At 43.4% G+C, this 21064-nt stretch overlaps 1 protein-coding gene across 2 annotated transcripts in view; it reads left to right on the forward strand.

Moving 5' to 3' along the window:
- Nucleotides 1-21064, forward strand: part of UTRN (utrophin) — a 1532463-nt gene that overhangs the window by 1304033 nt on the left and 207366 nt on the right. For both annotated transcript variants that reach the window (XM_078648677.1, XM_078648678.1), the window contains 3 exons: nt 4566-4651; nt 18038-18195; nt 18843-19009. In XM_078648677.1, coding sequence (XP_078504803.1) covers nt 4566-4651; nt 18038-18195; nt 18843-19009 — 411 coding nt within the window. The remainder of the gene's footprint in view (nt 1-4565; nt 4652-18037; nt 18196-18842; nt 19010-21064) is intronic.

Genomic DNA, 21064 nt, shown 5'->3' on the forward strand with positions numbered 1-21064 from the left:
CCGCCCTGCTCCGGGCGACACTACTTTCCTCTCCCAACACCCCACCCCGGAGAACTTGGTGGTCCAAGCCTCCACTTCCAAGAGCGTATTCCTTACCGCCCCACCGGAAACGGAATCCAAGAAGCTGGACCATCTTGGGAAGAAGATTTCTCTTCTGTCAGCTTAGGACTGCGGTTGGTAAACACTACACGTCTCATGGGCCGTTATTCCCACTCTGTGTTGGATACGGTTGTGCAGGTGCTGCCTCAGAGGCCCAGGCAGTGCTCTCCCAGGCTGTCGCTGCCGGGAGGGATGCGGAGAAGTTTACCATCTGTTGTGGGCTGGACACCGCCGACTCTCTGAGCAGGACAATTTCAACATCAGTAGCGCTTCATCTCTGCACCTGGATGAGGTCGACTGGCTTTTTAGGGGATATCCATAACACCTTGATGGACATGCCCTTTGATGGCCGTCGCCTGTTTGGCAACAAAGCAGACAACGCTCTAAAGCGTTTCAAGGACTAACGGGTTACGCCCAAGTCCTTGGGCCTCTCCACCCGCCCTGCGCAGTCTGCTTTTCGCCACTTTCGTGCTACGGAAGGGGTGCCCGGCTACGTCCAGCCCATAGCCACAGGCCGCAGCAAGTTACCCAACCTTCGCGCGGCCTGGGACGTGGGAACAACCGTTGTGGTTCCAGGGACCAGCGGGCAGGCCAGTCCGCCAACACCCCCTCTGCAGCAGCCTCCAAACCTTCCTAGTCCGCCATTTCAGACCCATCAAATGCCAGTGGGCGGCAGGATTCACCATCACCTCCCCCACTGGAGCACCATCACGTCGGACAGTTGGGTTTTGCAGATAGTCCGAAGGGGCTACTCCCTCTCCTTTGAGGCTACCCATCCAGCCATGCCACCGTAATACCACTGCATGTTGGAGGATCATCTGGCCCTTCCCCAGCAGGAAGTTACAGCTCTCTTGGCCAAGGGAGCCATCAAGCGCATTCCTGCCCCAGCAGTAGGTTGTGGTTGTTATTCCCACTACTTTCTGGTCCCCAAGAAGGACAAAGGCCTTTGTCCTATCTTGGATCTCAGAGACGTCAACTGCTTCCTCCGAAAGGAGAAGCTCAAGATGTTGACGCTTGCTCAAGTCTTGTCTGCCCTCGATCCGGAATACCGGATTGTAGCCTTGGACATGCAGGACGCTTACTTTCACATCCCCGTCCTGCCAGCTCACCGGCGTAACCTGCGGTTCACGGTATGCCACAAGCACTTTCAGTTTAAAGTGCTCCTCTTTGGCCTTACCAGCACCCCTCGGGTGTTCACGAAAGTGATGGCGGTGGTCGCAGCTCATCTGCGAAGAGCAGGGGTTTCAGTCTTCCCCTATCTCGACGACTGGCTGTTGAAGGCGGGCTCGCCCTAGGCAATCGTCTCCCACCTCTAGATTATGGCCGACCTCCTACATTCGCAGGGGTTCTCCATCAATGTGCCGAAGTCACACCTGATTCCCTCTCAGAAGTTCCTCTTCATCGGAGAGGTTCTAGACATGACGCAGTTTCGGGTCTATCCTCCCGAACAGCGAGTCCGGGATATTCATGCTATGATTCAGATCTTTCGGCCTCTATCCCAAGTTTCAGTCAGAATGACCCAGAGGCTGCTGGACCTCATGGCCTCTTGTATCCTGCTGGTCGATCATGCAAGGTGGCATATACGGGCTCTGCAGTGGGACCTGAAGTTCCAGTGAGTGCAGCATCAGGGGAATCTGTCTGATTGTGTCCAGATCTCAAAGAGCAGTGGTGACTCACGAACCAGGATTGGTTCAGCGGCATATCCCTCTCCCTTCCCCAACCAAAGTTCACTGTGGTGACAGATGCATCACTTCTGGGATGGGGTAGCCACATGGGGGAGGCGGAGATCAGAGGCCTCTGGCGGAGTCCAAGCTCCACATTAACCTTCTGGAGCTTCGGGCGATTCGTCTTGCACTCAAGGCATTCCTTTCCTCTTTCCGGGGAAGAGTAGTGCAGGTGTTCACGGACAACACCACTGCCATGTGGTACTTCAACAAACAAGGTGGGGTGGGGTCGTGGACCCTATGTCAGGAGGCCCTCCGCCTCTGGACATGGCTGGAACATCAGGGCATTTCTCAGGTGGGTCAACACCTGGCAGGTTCCCTGAACGCCAGGGCTGACGAACTGAGGCGCAGGTGCATGATGGATCACGAATGGCATCTGCACTCGGAGGTGGTTCAAGCTCTCTTTTAACAGTGGAAAGAGCCTTGGTCAGATCTATTCGCCACCGAAGAGAACAAGCCTGGTCATCAATTCTGCATGTTGGAATTTCCAAGGCGGCACTCGCTAGACAACGCTTTTAGTTGCGAGTGGATTTGCGGTCTGTTGTAAGCCTTTCCACCTATACCACTTCTGCCCTGAGTGCTCAAGAGGATCAGGTGAGACTGGGCCCAAGTCATTGTCGTGGCTCCGGATTGGGCACGAAGAGTCTGGTATCCTGAGCTGCTCAACATGGCCTTCGATCCTCCAGCCCGTCTGCCTATTCTGGAGGATTTCTGTCGCATCAACAGGGGACGGTCCTTCACCTGAACCTGTCCAGCCTCCACCTCCGTGTGTGGAGATTGAGCAGAGGCAGTTGACGTCTTTCGACCTGCCTCCTGAAGTCTGCGATGTAATTCTGGCAGCCAGGCGTCCCTCCACTAAGACGGCATATGTCTGTGGAACAAATTTGTGGCATGGTGCACAGCAAAGGCTTTGGATCCTCCTCTGTCCCTCTTTCTGAGGTTCTTCTGTTCCTTCTTTCTTTGGCCCAGCAGGGCTCTGCTCTGGGCACTATCAAGGGCTATCTCTCAGCCATCTCTACCTTCCTTCGGCTTCCAGATCAGCCTTCCCTCTTCAAGTCCCTGGTTGTAAATCGTTTCTTGAAAGGCATAATTCATCTCTTTCCTCCTGTTCCTTCCATTATGCCTCAGTGGGACTTGAACCTGGTTGTCACTTATTTCATGTGTGCTCCCTTTGAGCCACTTCATAACTGTCCTTTGAGGCTCTTAACTCTCAAAACTGCGTTCCTGGTGACCATCACCTCTGCCAGACGAGTGAGTGAGCTCCAGGCGCTTTCTTTTAAGCCTCCTTTTCTCTCTGTGCATCCAGACAAAGTTGTCCTCAGGACTCGACAATCCTTCCTGCCCAAGGTTGTCACTACCTTTAACATCAGGTAGACCATCACTTTGCCCACCTTCTTTCTGCCTCTGCATCCTTCGAAGGAGGAAGAGAGGCTCCACCGCCTGGTCCCAAAATGTGAGCTTTGTTTTTATTTGGATATCACCAAACAGTTCTGGGTGGACGACCAGCTCTTTGTTGGGTACGTTGGCGCCAAGAAAGGTCGGGCTGTACAAAAGCGGACTATCTCCTGAAGGGTTGTCTTATGTGTCAAAACCTGTTATTCTCTGGCAAAGAAGGAGCCTCCAGTGGAGCTGCGCACCCATTCCACCAGGGCGACTGCAGCAACTACTGCTTTGGGGCGTGGAGTTCCTCTAACTGACATTTGTCAGGCAGCTATGTGGGCTTCGTGGCATACCTTTACCAACCTCTACAGCCTTGACAATCAAGTCTGGAGAGACAGCTTCTTTGGCTGTTCTGTTCTCCAGGATTTTTTGGTGGGATCTTAGTTTGCAGACCCACCTTCAGGGTTGCTATTGCTAGGGCATCTATTATAACGTAAGGAATCTATAACTAACGTGTTTCTTTCAGATGAACAAGTTACTTACATGTGGGACATCCTTTCAGGGCCGTAGCTTTGCGCACCAGTGGTCAGTGTCTTGCATGGCTCTGTGTTTCTGGCGCGGAAAGTTGTGTACAGAACTGACGTCAGCACCCAATGGTGGCATCTAAGTAGCTGCCACAACGTCAACCTGGCGACACAACGCCTACGACGGACGCGGAGCCGACTGACGCCACCTTCCGACGCGCAGAGGTACTGCTGACGAAAAAACTTTCCGGATCCAGTCTGACGCCTGAGGGTGGTTCTAAGGTAAGTAATCTATAACTAACTAAGGTTTCTTACAGATACATCATTACCGAAGGTAAGTAACTTGTTCTTCTGCACCTTAAACTTAACAAACTGTTTAGATAAACTCAATAAATAAATAGGTTTCTTCACCTTATACTTAACAAACTGATCAGATTAACTCAATAAACAAATTGATTTCTGCACCTTGAACTTAGCAAATTGTTTAGATGAGCTCAATAAACAAATTGGTTTCTGCAACTTAACAAACTGTTTCGATGAACTTAATAAACAAATTTGTTTCTGCACCTTAATCTTGACAAACTGTTCAGATGATCCTCTCTGTAGGAGGCCGAGAAAAAAGCTACTCATGAAACGTAATTTGGATCCCCTTATTTAGGTAACAGAAGTTACGACCCCCTCCAAGAGACTCAACGGTAGTGCATGCGATATTATTGGACCGATTCATCCATGTATTCATTAATGCATCAATTCATTCATTCATTCGTTTTATTTTGCCTTTGAAAAATGAGGGACTGTGTGTCTCCATCTGACTAACATTTGAACTCTTCCCTTTCAGTGGCCGCACAGGGAAAATACGAGTGCTCTCCATGAAGATTGGACTCATGTCTCTGTCCAAAGGGCTTTTAGAAGAAAAGTATAGATGTAAGTACCTGCTGGGACATGCCACATCAAAGCAGCTGCACAGCATAGGCACGCTAGATCAATGTTGCTATGGGTGTGGTCAGGCAGGGGAAGGAGGGGCACCAGCGGATGCTTGAATGTGGTCTAATAATGTACACCTAAAAATTCGGTTTAAATTGACTTTTTCAGGTCCATTTTATTATAATGCTACAGTAGTAATCCCGCACACCGTTTTTAATACCTGTGAAAATGCAGTGCAGGTAGCTGCTTTCATTTTGTATTTTGCTTTAGATCAATATTAATTAATGTATTGTCTGGAAGCAAATGTAAACTGTCTTTCAGCAGGGTCTGTGCTGCTTTACCACTACTCTATGTAGATGTCTCACGGCGCCACCATAAATGGCCACAAGAGGTTGTGTGATTGGAAAAAATGTCTTATTGCTAGAAGATAAATCCTTGCACCTGGGTTGAGGGCTTTATTCATCTTTGTGGTTCTTCTTCTGGCTGAGAATCTTGCCGGGCTGTTTTCCTTATTTATGCCACTTTGTTACATTCTGTGAGCATGTGTACATAAATAGATGCTCTTTCGGCCATCGCAAGCAGGCATGATCTAAAAAAACGCACACTATACCACTATAGGATAAAGGCGGTTTATGGCGTGGCACGCAGCTGTTGCCAGACAATTATGTGAGCAGCATTAGAGATGGTTTTGGCTCCACCCACGTGTTGGGAGTCAGGAGTACATGTTTTGATTGAGAAGATTTTTTGTGCTTCCACATTTAAAGTGTCTGGCGTCCACCATCTGTGATCATTTTATTTATTAATCCAGCTGGCTTAGCTTCGGAAACACACATATGGCATTGTAATGCTGTAAAAGGGTCTAAGATAACTAGATACGTTGTGGTGTTTGTTTTTCTCTCGCAGGACAGATGGGAGGGAGGAGGGCAATCATTAACCTACATGGATTTTTACGTCTGGCTTGACGGTGTAACTGCCCCCTGACCTCTTAACATAACACAAATATTATTCTACGGTTCTTTGCTTCCACACAAATGCATATTCATTCCCTCGCTATCCACTTGTAATGCTTTACATTCCCATACTACATTCCTTTCAGACTTCTTGGCTTTGCCAAATGCTTGTTAATTTAGTTAGAGGTATCACAAGAATGGTTGTATTTCCACATTATGCCAAGGACTAAGAAACATACAAGACCAGGCGTATACAAAGTATTCCACCCCCTTGTAAGCTATCGCCTTCAAAAAGGTTAGTTTACTGGACTTAGGTGGTCAGTAGAACCTATCATTCGCATTCGGCAGTTACATTATATACTGTTTAGATCCCTTAAGTGAATCTTATGGTAAGTAGCTGTGCTTATTCATTGTCTAGCCACGTTTAAACAAATGCTTTCCTGGCAGAAGAAACTGTGCCACCTCCTCTATTATATCTCATCTAATCTTCCTGCGAAATGAGATTTTTCTACATACTTACACTCAGATTTGGTACTCATGGTTCAGCTACACTGTGTGATACACTACATTGGGTCTTTCTATAAAATGATTGTCTAAAATGGTAATTTGAACGTTTTTTTGGTTGTTTATTTTATTTTTTTGAACGGTTGGGCAGGTCTTCATTGGGATACTCAGCAAATGCTTGGTGCTTAGCAGGAGGCACCTGATGTTCTGCCGTCTTGCACACCTTGGCACCTAGCCAGCCAATGGCAAGGGTTTTGTCCTGGCTATCTTTGACCTTGGTTTTGTCAGCCAAGTGTGATGGAATGTTGAATGTGACTGCCTTGAAGATGGCTCAAAAGAACATGAAAGCGATACAGTTGTCACCCGGTGTCAATGAATGTTTTGAAGGATGGACTTGATCCACTTTGACTTTTTCAGAACTTTGATGAGCAGAACAGTTTTGAGAGGTGTTAAATGAGTGAGGTGTTGGTGAGCAGGGTATTGCTGCTGTGTGGACGAGTGAGAACCAAAGTCTCAAAAGTACTTCTGAAGCCATTTAAGGGGATATGAGTCATGATTCTGAATGATGGGGAGAGTTGGTGCCGAACTCTAAGTGTTTTGAAGTTAAGTTTGCTCTCACTGTTAAAGCTGAGTGACTTAGCACTGTTTGTGAGGTGAACAGACAGAATATCGAGTAGTTTTTTTCCGAAGTACCATAATATCGAGTTGTGGGTTTATAGGGGAATAGGGTGGGAAGTAATTCAATTATAATACATTTAATAATAATTTTTAGAAGTTATTAATTATTTTTAATAACATTTTGCGTTTTTATTCCGTATCGGGTTGTGGGTTTATAGGGGAATAGGGTGGGAAGTAATTTAATGAAAATTAATTAATATGTTTTATTTATTAATAATGATATATTTATTATTTTATATTTTTAATTGCGGTAATTACTTTATTATCAATTGATTATTAATTGGTTGTTAATTATTAATAATTATTTGGTAAATAAATGAATTGTTATTTTTTTAGGAGCAGGTTGTGGGTTTATAGGGGAATAGGGTGGGAAGTAATTTAATTAAAATTAATGAATTAATAATTTTTGTTAATTAGTAATTAAGTATTTATGGCTTTATATTGTTCATTGTGGAAAATAATGTGTTATTAATTAGTTAGTTTGTTAAATATTAATAATTCACTGGTAAATATGTAAATTGTTATTTTCTTAGGAGCGGGTTGTGGGTTTATAGGGGAGTAGGGTGGGAAGTAATTTAATAATAAATGTATTTATATTTTTAATTATTTAATATTTATGTATTTAAAATTGTATATTGTAATTTGTAGTCAATAATATATTGTCAATTATTTATTAATTGGTTATTAATAATTATTAATTAAATATTAGTTATGTTATTTGTGTCAATTTTTTAAGAGCGGGTTGTGTGTTGATAGGGGAGTAGGCTGGGAAGTAATTTAATTGAAATATATTTTGTAAAAAATGTATTAACATTTATTTTAAGTTGTTTTATGCTGTTGTGTGAATTAAATTATTATTTATTGTTTTTACATTTCTTGTTAATTTTAAATAATTATTTATTAATTATGTTAATAGTGATGTTTCAGAACATTGGTGTCATTTATAGGGGAATATGGTGGGAGGCAATTTTTTTAAAATTAATGAATTAGTCTTTAATTAATTGTAATTATTTTGCTTGAGTGGGAATAGTAAATTATTCCCCTGTGCAATCCAACACTTTCCCTAATGTTGCACTTGCTGGAGTAGGAATAGTAAATTATTCCTCTCCACTATCCAACACTTTCCCTGCTGTTGCACTTGCTGGAGTGGGAATAGTAATTTTTACTCCTACGCTATCCAACACTTTCCCTACTGTTGCACTCACTGGAGTGGGAATTGTAAATTATTCCCCTGTGCAATCCAACACTTTCCCTACTGTTGCACTTGCTGGACTGGGAATAGTAATTGTTACCCCTCCGCTATCCAACACTTTCCCTACTGTTGCACTTGCCGGAGTGGGAATAGTACTCGTTGCCCCTCTGCTATCCAACACTTTCTCTACTGTTGCACTCCCTGGAGTAGGAATAGTAAAGTATTCCCCTCTGCTATCAAACACGTTCCCTACTGTTTCTATCTTTAGAGTGGGAATAGTAATTTTGACCCATCCGCTATCCAACACTTTCTCTACTAAAGCACTCTCTGGAGTGGGAATAGTAAATTTTTCCCCTCCGCAATCCAAAGCTTTACCTACTGTTGCACTCCCTGGAGTAGGGATAGTAATTTTGTCTCCTCCGCTATCCAATATTTTCCCTACTATTGCTGTTAATGTAGTGTAAAATGTAATTGTAAAAGAATAAAAATATTTTAATATTTTAATTTGTTATTTATATATATTTTATTTGTATTCTTATTTTACTGGTATATGTATATATATGTATTTATAATTTTTAAAATGTTTCTAACATTGTATAATTTATTATAATTATTTATTAATATTAAGTACATATATATATATTATATTTAATATATGTATTTTTAACAACTTTTTTTACAATAATATTTTTTTTCTCAATATTTTTGTACTTACCATAATGTAGATAAGATGTCGATATTCTTGACATCGATATTCAGGTGTCGATATTTTGGGACCTCGATATAGTGGTCGTCGATATTCTGTCAGTGATTTGTTTGTGATGTGTGGTAAGTCTGTGATCTATTCATCTTAATAGCAGAGAGCCATTCCTACACTTATACTTGCTTCTTGTCATTGGTGAATAGGATCAACTCCTTTTTCGGAGGTTCAACTTCAGGAAGGCATTTGAGATTGAATCTCCAGTGGGGGAGAGACAATATTTTAGGTGGTTGTCATTGTCTGTCAGTTGAGACTTGAAGGAGTTTTGCTTGTTATAAGCGTATGGAAGGACAGGGGTCCTCTTATCAGCCCGGATCATCGTCCAGGAGTAGTGTGAGGGATTCCAGTTAGAGGTTTACGATGATATAGCTAGAATGGAACCTTTAGGTATGCTGCAAGTGCAAGGTAATAGAGAACAACAGGAGTATAACCCATAGACCGGATTGAGATCTGGGTATATATACGTTTTAGCAACAATATCTCAACCGGATTCAGTGAGGGAGGCAATTACACGTGCATGTACAAGACATTACAAGGTAGCGAAAGAAGGAGAGACTCCCAATATCATTTTGGAAAAAGTGCTTGTGGCATCATATATTGAATTCACACTTTATACAAGACAGTTATAACAGCACTGTTGGCATAAAATGCGGTGGCAACCCAAGAGGGCTTTGTGCACGTGGTGCTCGTGAAACAAAGAGTGACGGCGCGAGTGACAGGTGGGAAACACAGTGGAGGACGCAAAGTGACAAGGTGAAGAGCAATATATACAAAAGCAATGGTTCATCATCAATGAATGGAAAACAGATAATCGTTTGTGAACCAAAGTTGAGAATGCGCCATGAGTTGCGCTGTATGCTTGGTCGACGGCGTTTCGATCCTATCAAGTCAGGATCATCATCAGGACCGGGTTGCCAATTTGGAACGTGATGTGGGTGAATTGTAGCAGGCTAGGTGATCACGTGATGTACAGGGCAGGTCGCGAGATCTGGAATCCGCATCCGTAGTGTATAGGGGGTCAAAAGAAAAACGATGGTGAGCGGAGATGCAGGGTCGGAGCCCCGATTGGCTGTTTTCCTCCGGAGGGGTCAAGGAGAAGTTAAGGGCAGGGTCGGATCACCAATCCACTGACAGGGTCCCGGGGCGGGTACCTAGATTCCAGATTGTGTATGCCGCGAAGTAAATCTGGGGGCCGTCGGGTGGCTACAGGGGGTCCAAGTAGACTGCAGTCTCGCCCAGTGATCCGACCCTGCTCTTAACTTCTCCTTGACCCCTCCGGATGAAAACATCCTGCGCCTCCGCTCACCATCGTTTTTCTTTTGACCCCCTATACACTACGAATGCGGTTTCCAGATCTCCCGACCTGCCCTGTACAGCACGTGATCACCTAACCTGCTACAATTCACCCACATCACATTCCAAATTGGCAACCCGTTTCTGATGATGATCCTGACTTGATAGGATCGAAACGCCATCGACCAAGCCATAGGAATGGAGAAAAATGCTGCATTTGGACTTCCTATGAAGCTAAACAAATATTAAGACAACTATGTCTGAATCAAGTGCATATGCCTAAACAGGGATAACACAGACAGTAGCCTTGTTTAAAAAAAATATTTATTAGACTTCTGTATTAAGACACATAGGTTTCCCAATCAGACTGACTATGGTTACAATGTGGTGTTGCACATATATATCATACCAGAAGAGCCCATGTAGGGATTTATGTAACAGAATATACACACATATCTGTAGCAGGATGGCAATGCCCACATCAGAATATGTATGTCTATAGCAGGGTACCGTGTCTACAAATAAATATACAAAATATACACAGATGGACGCGATGCTGAATGATTCCCTAAGCTTCTTTCACCAAAGTAATTTCTAAAGGTGTGCCGTTATCAAGTAAATTGGACTGAACCATGACCTCCACTACCCGCCCGGTCTCTAACTTCGCCTTCACTATGGCAAGCTGATGAAGAATCAACCAAAATAGCATAAGGATCTGAGTGCCTTCCTTCTATTGCAATTTTTGATTTTTTTACCTGAAGCTTTTAAGCCATAAATGTATCGGCTTGTGTTTTACCTTTTTCTATTTTTCTAAAATAACACATATGAATAATATTGCTAAACTAACAGTTTAAGCGCTATCCCGTTCTATTTGGTAGAAAGTCAATAAATGCATGCCTCTCACCCCTACAATATATTCTTTGGTAAACACACTTCCAGTTAAATACTTATGTTTGTTAAAAACAAAAATGGAATGCTTAGATAACCACAATGAAGTTCTTCAATTGTGTATTTTATAAACATAATTGATCACGGTACCACAGGACTGTGAAGAAAACCTCAAGTTAAAGAATTAAAGGCCCTGCAGTCATTCTAATTGACTACACCAAAGATAAGATACAGAGGCAGACACCAGAGTTGAAGGCAAGACTGTGCGGCGTCACAAATATATTACTGAAGCACGTAGTGCAATGTACGCATACGGCATTTTGCATTGAACTGACTACTAAATTAGCACAGACATACAGTTTTACTGATCAAACTATATAGAGCACAATTGATAATGTGTGGAAATCAGTTCTCAGTGAATTTTTAGCATTTTTGCACCACCAAGTAAAACTGTCTTGATTTGTTTTGATCCTAATGAAATCTTTCTTTCTATTACACTTAAGAATTAAATAAAATGTGCTTTGTTTTTGCTTTAATAACTCCTGAATTATGCTGCACTATGTGCACAGTTATTTACAGATATTTCAATTATATTGTCACAAAAAATTATATTCTACTGCCTTTCCTTTCTCAATCTTGTACCCCAGCAAGATTGTCACTTAGTTCAATTAAAAAACTTCTCCCACTTTGCAGTCAGAGAAAGAAAAGTAAACAGCAGCCCCCATGTTAAAAGAATAAGCAACAGTTAGTCAAAAGAAAATACCCAACGTTTGACCTTTGTCATTGAGGCACAGCAAATGTGACGGGATGAACATGAAATGTAAACGCATCTTTATTTGTTGCTGTTTTGCGGGCTACCAGAATCCAGCTTGCGACCCACCAGTCGGTCGCAACCCACAGTTTGGGAAAAGATGATCTAGGTTGTTCTTCAGGGGCTGGTGGATCTGACGGTGTCGGGGAAGGTATGTGAGAAAAGCAATATTGATATTTTAGTTGGATATGAATTCGAGGGAGTTAAGGAGGATTGATATGTGATAGAGATTGATAAGGATGAAGTGCATCCATTTGGAAGCATTGAGTGATATGCTGGTTTAGCAATTTTCTATTAATGTGATCTCTGGATGGTGTTGAACTTGTACCAGTCAGTGGAATTTTCTGTTGGATATTTCATTATGGGGTTCATAACATGCCTGTGGCTTTAATGAGTTTTCTGTTTCTGTGGACTGTTGTGTTGAAACTTATTTTTGTTCTTAGCTGAGAACAATATACAGTCTGTACATATAGGTAGTAGCCAACTTTCAGCTGCCTAATCTTAATTGAGGTCACTCTCCCATTCAAATAGTAAAGGGGGGCTTTTACATGTTCCTTGCCCAGGTTTTGATTTTTGCCCATTGCTGCCCCTGTGTAATGAAAACATTCTCTGTCACAATAACATAAAATTCACGTTCAAGTCTGGTAATGATAGCGTCACTAGACAGCATTACACCGAAAAAAAAAAAGAAACTATCATATAATTAAGGCTCCCTGTTTTCCGTTTTTACTGATTTTTACAGATAAATACAGTCAGAAAACATTAATTTTCTGGTCTGCATTTATTTTTAAATTTGGATAAAAACGGAAATTGTGTTGCTTTTTTAGTAATTCTAAATACTGTATGCCATAACTCCCAGGCCGATAGATATGCGGATTAATAAATGAGGAATTTAAAATAGAAAGGACTTCTAGTAAAGAGGCTTCAACAGCAGTAGATATGCACAAGTTTGATACTGATATCTGCATATTTTCAAATAAGGCACTGATTTATCGTTTGCGGATGTTCACAGCAATGAAATCTGGCAGCCATTCAAGCAAAAATGCATATTTATTGGTTAAATTAATGTGGAAATATACTAATTTCAGCTTAATTTTCCCACAAATCCAAAATAAATATGGATAATTACCAATAAAATTAGCAAAAAATAAATATGGATAAATACAGACGGAAATGGCAACAAAATAAATATCATAAAGCTGTGAGCCCTACATATAATGCCACAGAGGGAGCTGACAGCAAACAACCTTAGGTGCTTTCTTTCCGAAATCAAATTTAGTTGTGAGCATGAGCAAATCAAGAGCTGAGTGCATACCCTCTGTGCATTTTCTTTTACCTGAATGTGCACTCTTGTATATCTCTTGTCAAGCTCTTAATCCATGAACGTATCAGCTTGTTTTTGTTTTTTCTTTCTTATTCCTGCAGTAAAACATTACACATGAACACTATTACTAAACTAATAGATTAAGCATAATCATGTTCCATTTGGTAGAATGTCAATAAATACATGCCTCTTACCCCTACAATGTATTCTTTGGTAAACATGCATTCAATTAAATACTTATGTATATTAGGAATGTTGTAGGATGCTTAGATAACGCCAATGAAGATATTTATTTGTGTATTATTAAAAACATAAATGATCAGGGTTGTGAGGTAAACCTCAAGTTAAAGAATTAGAGGACGATATTAAGTCACAAAAACTCATAAAGAACTCTATATGAGACACCATCAAAAGAGTTTGGCGAACCAATTAACCGCCTTACTGCCTTTGCCGCATAAGACATTCGGTCTTCGAGAGAAAGGACTGTGTTGTATTGCTGCAGACACTGCACACTAGCCTATGAAAAGATTTATATCTTTTCAGGTTTCCAAGATCAGAGCTTTAAACTCACCTCATTAAAATGAGCGATACCTGTGGTGCACACCTCCGCTTGCGTCTCTGGGATTTGAAGCTCCTGTCTAGCGCACATCCTTCTTCAGATTCTTTTTTTAGTAGGTCAAGTTTGGCTTTCATGTCACAGAATTGCTTCCAATCATGAGTCTAAAAAGCCAATTCTGTCAAGATTCAATCTTTCATATTTCAACCATGGCTTATGAGTGGGTCTGGAGGCATTCTGCTTTTTTCTTGTTCATTTTTTGTTTCTGTGCTACTGTATATTCTAATGTCGGTTTAATTGCGAGGATGTGGCGGCATCACGACTTTCTAGGAGAAGTAATTTGTAAATGCAATTTGAAAGCAATTAATTGTATTATTAATAATTGACAGACCTATTCCTCCAAGGACCTCTTCTGGCCAAATTGACTTTTCACTGTAGTGTGGTGTGCTGCCCCTGCTTGAAACAGGTTTTCTATCCCATTCTTTTTTATTTAATGTCATAGGACACTTGAGTGGTCTTGTGGTTAATAGAACATTCGCAAATATTTTGCTGCTGAATTATTTTACTAACTTCACCTCAATGGAAACTGGCAAAACAGGTCTGTTGTGATTGATATTGTGAAGCTGATATAGGTGTGTATGTGAGTGAAACGCTAAACCATGAATTGGTGAAGTGGCCATAGTTAGGGTGTATTTATGGGCCAATGACGAAGCAGAAACCACCACCTTTGTTAATGTCACAGTAGTGTCAGTCAGAATCCATGGAAGTCCTCCCCATGAACACATGGGTCAGACACCCCTGAATCTTGTGACTTGCATTGTAGTGTAAATAGTGCAAACTTATATATTGGACAAAGTGATACGCTATATGTCCAGGTGCTAAAAAAAGTATTAATAATACCACAGCCAAGACCATTGTTTATATCAGCGTAATGCTCTTTAGCATTATCACCAGCATCATCACCAGCATTATCGTCATCACAACTATGGCCACCACCATTACTATCAGCAACATCACTCCTAGTGCCAATAACTCCACCACTACTGTCTTACCACATACTCTCCACTCCATCCATAACTACCACCATCAACACTATTACCACCTAAAAACACCACCACTACTGCCTCTACTAACATCACCACACCGAGCACTGTCTCCATCATTTTAATAACTACTCCATCATCTCCACTACTACCACTATTATCCTCAGCACCATCACTACCACTATAACCATCACCATCATTTTCGCCACTGTTACCACACCATCACTACTGCCAACACTATCACGCTTGTGTCACCTGCTCTAGAAGCCCCCATCATCAACTGACTGCTTGATGAAGGTTCAATGGCCCATGAATCAAACTAGCAGTACTCACTGGTCACCCCTACCATCATGTGCTTGGCCTGAACATACAAACAAAAGTCTAGCAGAGCTGCCTCCACCTCCAAGGCCTGATTCCCACTGGGATCTACACAACATATAACTTAATCCCCAGAATCTAGCCCGCTAATCCTTCTTGCCAGCGTGGTGGCGAGTCCAGAAGCAAAAAACAGGATGCAGCCACTGCAACCCCATTACACTTCTGGCACCACTTGCCACACTTCTTCCAAGCGTAGATGCAGTTCTGCCACTGCCTCACAAGCTTTGCTGCTCTTGCAGTAAATATGTAGATCACAAAAACCCACAGTAAGCACAGGAATAGGCGGAGCTGTCCGCATCCTCTTCCCTCAGAAACTGCACTCTCTTTTATCTCATTTCTGGAATCCACAGCAGGGATGTGAAAAACCTTAATCCACCGCTGTACCTTGCTTGGCATGTTTCCCCTCTGCTACCACTCTGTCTACAAATAGGTCATTTGTCTCTGCTACCCCTGCTCATTCTTTTGGCAGTGCAGTGGTCTCCCTGATCCAGTTTCTTTCCTCTGTTCCTCAAAACTCCTCCCCCACCATGGTATCTCTACCCCACTCTTGTAAGGTCCTTTCATACTCTGCTCCTGACCCTGTGAGACCGCTGTGTGTGTGTTGCTGCAGTCCTCTGATCTGGAAAACCTTCTGCCTTTAGTGTACTACTGCTACACAGCAGTGACAGCCATCTTCTTCACCGACTCATCGGCTGGACTTGAACACATGTAACTGGACCCTCGCTGCAGATTGTGTGACGCTTTCCAGACACTAACACACTCAAAATGACGCTCACACAAAAAACATACAATTCAGCTGGTCAGTGATGCACACAGACTTTTTCTCTCACTATCTTGCATGTATACATACAACCTGATTCACAAAGAGCCTCCACACTAGTAGTAGAGGCCCGGAGTTGTGGGGGAGTATCCTCACTCTGGGTGGAATCACCGTAGAAAGAATTCACACTGTGGGGTTCCTCTCCGAGTGCGGAGACACCCCCACGACTGAGGGGCCTCTGCCACGAGTGTGGAGACTTACTCATGACTGCAAGGCCTCCACAACGAGTCCCGAGTCTCCCCCACAACTGCAGGACCTCTGCCACGAGTGCAGACACTTCCCTATGACTGCAGGGCCTCCGCCACAAGTTCGGAGACTCACCCACAACTGTAGGGCCTCCACCACAAGTTCAGAGACTCCCCCACTACTGTAGGGCCTCCGCCGCGAGTGCAGAGACTCTCCACCGACTGTAGGACCTCCGCCACGAGTTCGGAGACTCACCCACGACTGGAGGGCCTCTGCAACGAGTCCCGAGTCTCCCCCATGACTGCAGGGTCTCTGCCACGAGTGCAGAGACTCCCCCTATGACTGCAGAACCTCCGCCACGAGTTCAGAGACTCACCCACAACTGTAGGGCCTCCACCGCAAGTTCAGAGACTCCCCCACTACTGCAGGGCCTCCGCCGCCAGTGCAGAGACTCCCCCTTGACTGTAGGACCTTTGCAAAGAGAGCAGAGATTCGCCCACGACTGCAGGGCCTCTGCAATGAGCGCAGAGACTCCCCCATGACTGCAGGGCCTCTGCCACGAGTGCAGAGACTCCCTCATGACTGCAGGGCCTCCACCACGAGTGCGGAGACTCGCCCACAACTGCAGGGCCTTTGCCACAAGTGCAGAGACTCCCCACGACTGTAGGACCTCAGCCACGAGTTTGGAGACACACCCACAACTGCAGGGCCTCTGCCACGAGTTTGGAGACTCACCCACAACTGCAGGGCCTCTGCCACGAGTGCAGAGACTCCCCCATGACTGCAGGGCCTCTGCAATGAGTGTGGCGACTCACCCATGACTGCAGTGCCTCTGCCACAAGTGCAGACTCCCCCATGACTGCAGGGTCTCTGCCACGAGTGCAGAGACTCCCCCTATGACTGCAGAACCTCCGCCACGAGTTCAGAGACTCACCCACAACTGTAGGGCCTCCACCGCAAGTTCAGAGACTCCCCCACTACTGCAGGGCCTCCGCCGCCAGTGCAGAGACTCCCCCTTGACTGTAGGACCTTTGCAAAGAGAGCAGAGATTCGCCCACGACTGCAGGGCCTCTGCAATGAGCGCAGAGACTCCCCCATGACTGCAGGGCCTCTGCCACGAGTGCAGCGACTCCCTCATGACTGCAGGGCCTCCACCACGAGTGCGGAGACTCGCCCACAACTGCAGGGCCTTTGCCACAAGTGCAGAGATTCCTCACGACTGTAGGACCTCTGCCACGACCACAAGTGCAGAGGCTCTTTTTGAATCAGGCCCACACAGTTTAATATTCCCACACAGTGTGTTTTCACACTCATGCATGCACACACACTAACAAGCATTGACAAAGCCATTGCAGTTGACTTGTAACTAAAAATGCACGCTGGATTTCCTACAAAGTCTGAATCCTTGTTATTCATGCGTTTTAGGTTGGCACGTCACTCTATAAGTTGGTTACATTTTAGTCCAAGGGCAGTCTAATAGGTAATTTGCTCACTTTATCTGTGTCAGTCGATATAGTCAGTGCTTGCACAATTTGAGTAGAACTTTGGGTGGTTTACTAATTAAATGAGAAACACTAAAACAAAAATGATCAAACAATGCACTAATATACGGCTCCTTCTAACTCAGTCTTGCAGTTCTTTCAGCAGTGTGAATAACAGGTGTTACTATTATCTAGTTCAGCTGCATTCTTTTTGTTACTCTCAGAGGAATGACCCACATAGGTATCTCTTTTGGAATTTATTCCTGCAAACTGAAGGTTGCCCTGGCAACCAAGGAGCACACAAAGCTATATTCTATTTGCTGTTACTCTTTTAGTCAAGTACGATTGCCTGATCAAGTCTGTGTGTTTTTACCATCTGAGTAGGATGTAGTATCAAGTGTAACATTTTTCAAGTAAACAGTTGAACCTACAAAAGTATTTAAACCATCCAATATAGCAGTGCTTCTCATTTGACTGTACAAAATGGCTTTATTTTAAGCATCTTTCTTTTCTCCATTATAGACCTCTTCAGGGAAGTTGCAGGATCAGGCGAAACGTGCGACCAGAGGCAGCTTGGCCTATTACTTCATGACGCCATCCAGGTCCCTCGACAACTAGGAGAAGTAGCGGCATTTGGTGGCAGCAATATAGAGCCCAGTGTTCGCAGCTGCTTCCAGCACGTACGTATGCCGCTTCTGCTCAGAACTTTGATCGTGCCGTCAAAGATTTGTGCCCACCATCTGCAGTTGTGTGCTTCTCTGCCAAAGTGCTGATGGCTTTAGGTTTTTCGTTCCCGCGCTTGGCCAATTTGCTTGATGGCTCTCCGTAATCTGCACTTGCTCCTTCATCAGTGTTTTCAGGCTGTCAGATCTTGGAATGAAAGATGTGCTCTTGATATCACTGGGAAGCATGTTCCGTTGGAAATCAGCCTGCTCTGATTTCAGCTGTAAGAGTGATGGATGCGGGTTGCACTTTGCCGACAGGTGCATTAGAACTTTCTTGACGGATAGAGACACAACGAGGCTCCAAATTATTTCACCCAGTAAACTTGCGCTTTTTCAATCCTCTCAATGCTCATCCATTATTGGAGCAGTGTGCGATCAAGGGGAATCTGGTGCAAGAGGGCACATCAACTGAAGGACTCAAAATAATTAGCACATTTTATAGTCATTCTATTTGTGATGAGGCTCTGCTAAGGTGATAATTTTAAAGATATACTGCCTACAACTTACTTGTCTGCGGGTTCCAGCTTTAGAGAACAAGGTTTTGAAGTTTTTGTTTACAGCTCATTAGATAATTATAAAAAAACGTTTTTTCTCTCCAATAGGCAAACAATCACCCGGAGATCAATGTGAAGCAGTTCATAGAGTGGATGCATTTGGAACCCCAGTCAATGGTTTGGTTGCCCGTTCTGCACCGGGTGGCAGCCGCCGAGACAGCCAAACACCAAGCCAAGTGCAACATCTGCAAGGAGTGCCCCATCGTAGGCTTCCGGTAAGAGAACCTGGGGCAGTGCTAGTGGGGTGAGGGGGGAACTGAATCCAATCCCTGGTGGGAAGTAGTTGGTCATTTTTGCTTTGCTAGTGGCATTGTATTCTCAAGAGGAGCTTTTGAAATTCCTGGACCTTTCTCACTGTTCGAGAATGTTCTAAATGGTTGTGTGTATGCTTTGCTCATATTTTTGTTTAACTAAGAAACCTATTTCTTGTTTCTTTTAAGCCTTTTAGTTGTACCCTCTCATTCTTTCTCCTAATGATTTTGTTATACTGGAATATAACAAAGGGAAAGAGTTCACAAAACTTTTAGTGCATTTGCCACGAATTCAAGAAAATTTGCCTGCAAAGAATAGGAACAAGTTATGCCATCTGAAAGCTGCTGTCAACATGTCTGTATGCGGAGGTTACCTACTCGTGCGAAAAGCAGTGCTAAATTTGTGCCATCACTCGTTTTTTGGGGACTTGGACTTATTTTTCATCATCAGAGTTTGAACCATAGTAGCAGAGTAGTGGTAGCTAACACTTTTGCGAAAAAGAACCTGCAAAAGTGAGATAAAAATAAATATGTGTAGGATAGGAAAAAATGTCACGACAGAGAAATCAAGATTAAAAAGCATTGGTATTCGGCACATCCTTTATCTGCCCCCAACAGCAGTAGGCTCGTGAGAAAAACGTTGTGGCTCTGTACTAATGTTTCCTTTTTTTTTTACAAATTAAACACCACTGGGCTCTTTTCTCCTCATGCATGCATTTGATTACGCCCGATTCTTAGCTTTAACCTCTCTAAGAATCCTCGGTCGACAGGACCTATGTTACCTGCTGAAAAGTGTGAAGGGGAGAAACCAATCCATTCACAATCAAACAATATGGACCAACCGATTTAGCCTCAGGAAAAAATCACTGACTCCGACTTCAAATTTAAGGGTTTTATTACAAAGCTAAAAACAACTGAACATACGAGCACCTCATGACGAGGTTGAAGAAATACATGGGCACTAATACAAAGTTCATCCTACGCACCAGTCTTATCCGGTCAAGCATAAAAAGAATGAGGAACTCCAGAAATACTAAACAGGCAACTATTGCTCCAATGTCTAAATTAGTCTTCATTAGTGGCTGTGAAACAAATCCACTAATCTGTCCCTACACTATTTTTAAGGTGGCATCCCTGCTTAGCATTTCCCAGGCAAGATCAAGAAAAAGTGTCAGCTCGGGAAGACTTCCTAAGAAGTACACTCACATTGAAAGGGTCAAGAGGCTGCACCTGCTTGGAAATGTGTGAACTGCAAGGATTGGGGTCTGATAGTTGTTTCAGCCTAACATAAAACTACACACAGCGTTCCACCACAGTGACAAAGCTTGTGGGAAATTGTGAAAGCTAGTGCTTTAGTCAAGAGAACAGAGATACACCCAAGGCCCTGTCAAACCACAGTATTAGCACACATCTGGTCCCTTAGGGGTTTATTTGCAAAGGCATTTTGATGTACGGAAAGTAGTTCTGCTGTAGTACTCTTTTACATTCTCTTAGACACCTTTGAATTGGCCAAATGACATTTGAAATGGAACTGTTCCTAAATGTCGATATACGGTTACTACAAATAGAAAGGACTGTGCCCTCTTAACACTTTTACTAATGGGCAGTTGCATGTTTTTCAGCAGATTTACACATCATGTAAAAGTGCATACAAAATACTCCTGTTGTACTATTTCCAATACTTCTAAATGGTTTTGTGAATCAACCCCTTATTATATACAGTAAGGTGGGGTCCGCAGTATTGCTCGGGAGGCCAAATGCCAGTACGAATGCCATCTACAGATGTGACACTTTAAACAATTCCACGACACTCAAAGCTGTGAGAATGGCCAGGATGCACGAGAATTGTTTTAGATGTATATTTAAATGGTAAACTGATATGCATATCCTTGTTGTGGATTATTTCAAATAAGTGCCGGTGTTCAGAATTAAGTGCCGAGCCAAACACCGGCAAACACCCGGCCTCAGACTCCACAGTCTTAAAAGCAGGTATTTTCATGGTCATTCAAACAACAGAAA

The sequence above is a fragment of the Lissotriton helveticus genome, chromosome 6 (genome assembly GCF_964261635.1).
Source record: "Lissotriton helveticus chromosome 6, aLisHel1.1, whole genome shotgun sequence".
NCBI lineage: Eukaryota > Metazoa > Chordata > Amphibia > Caudata > Salamandridae > Lissotriton > Lissotriton helveticus.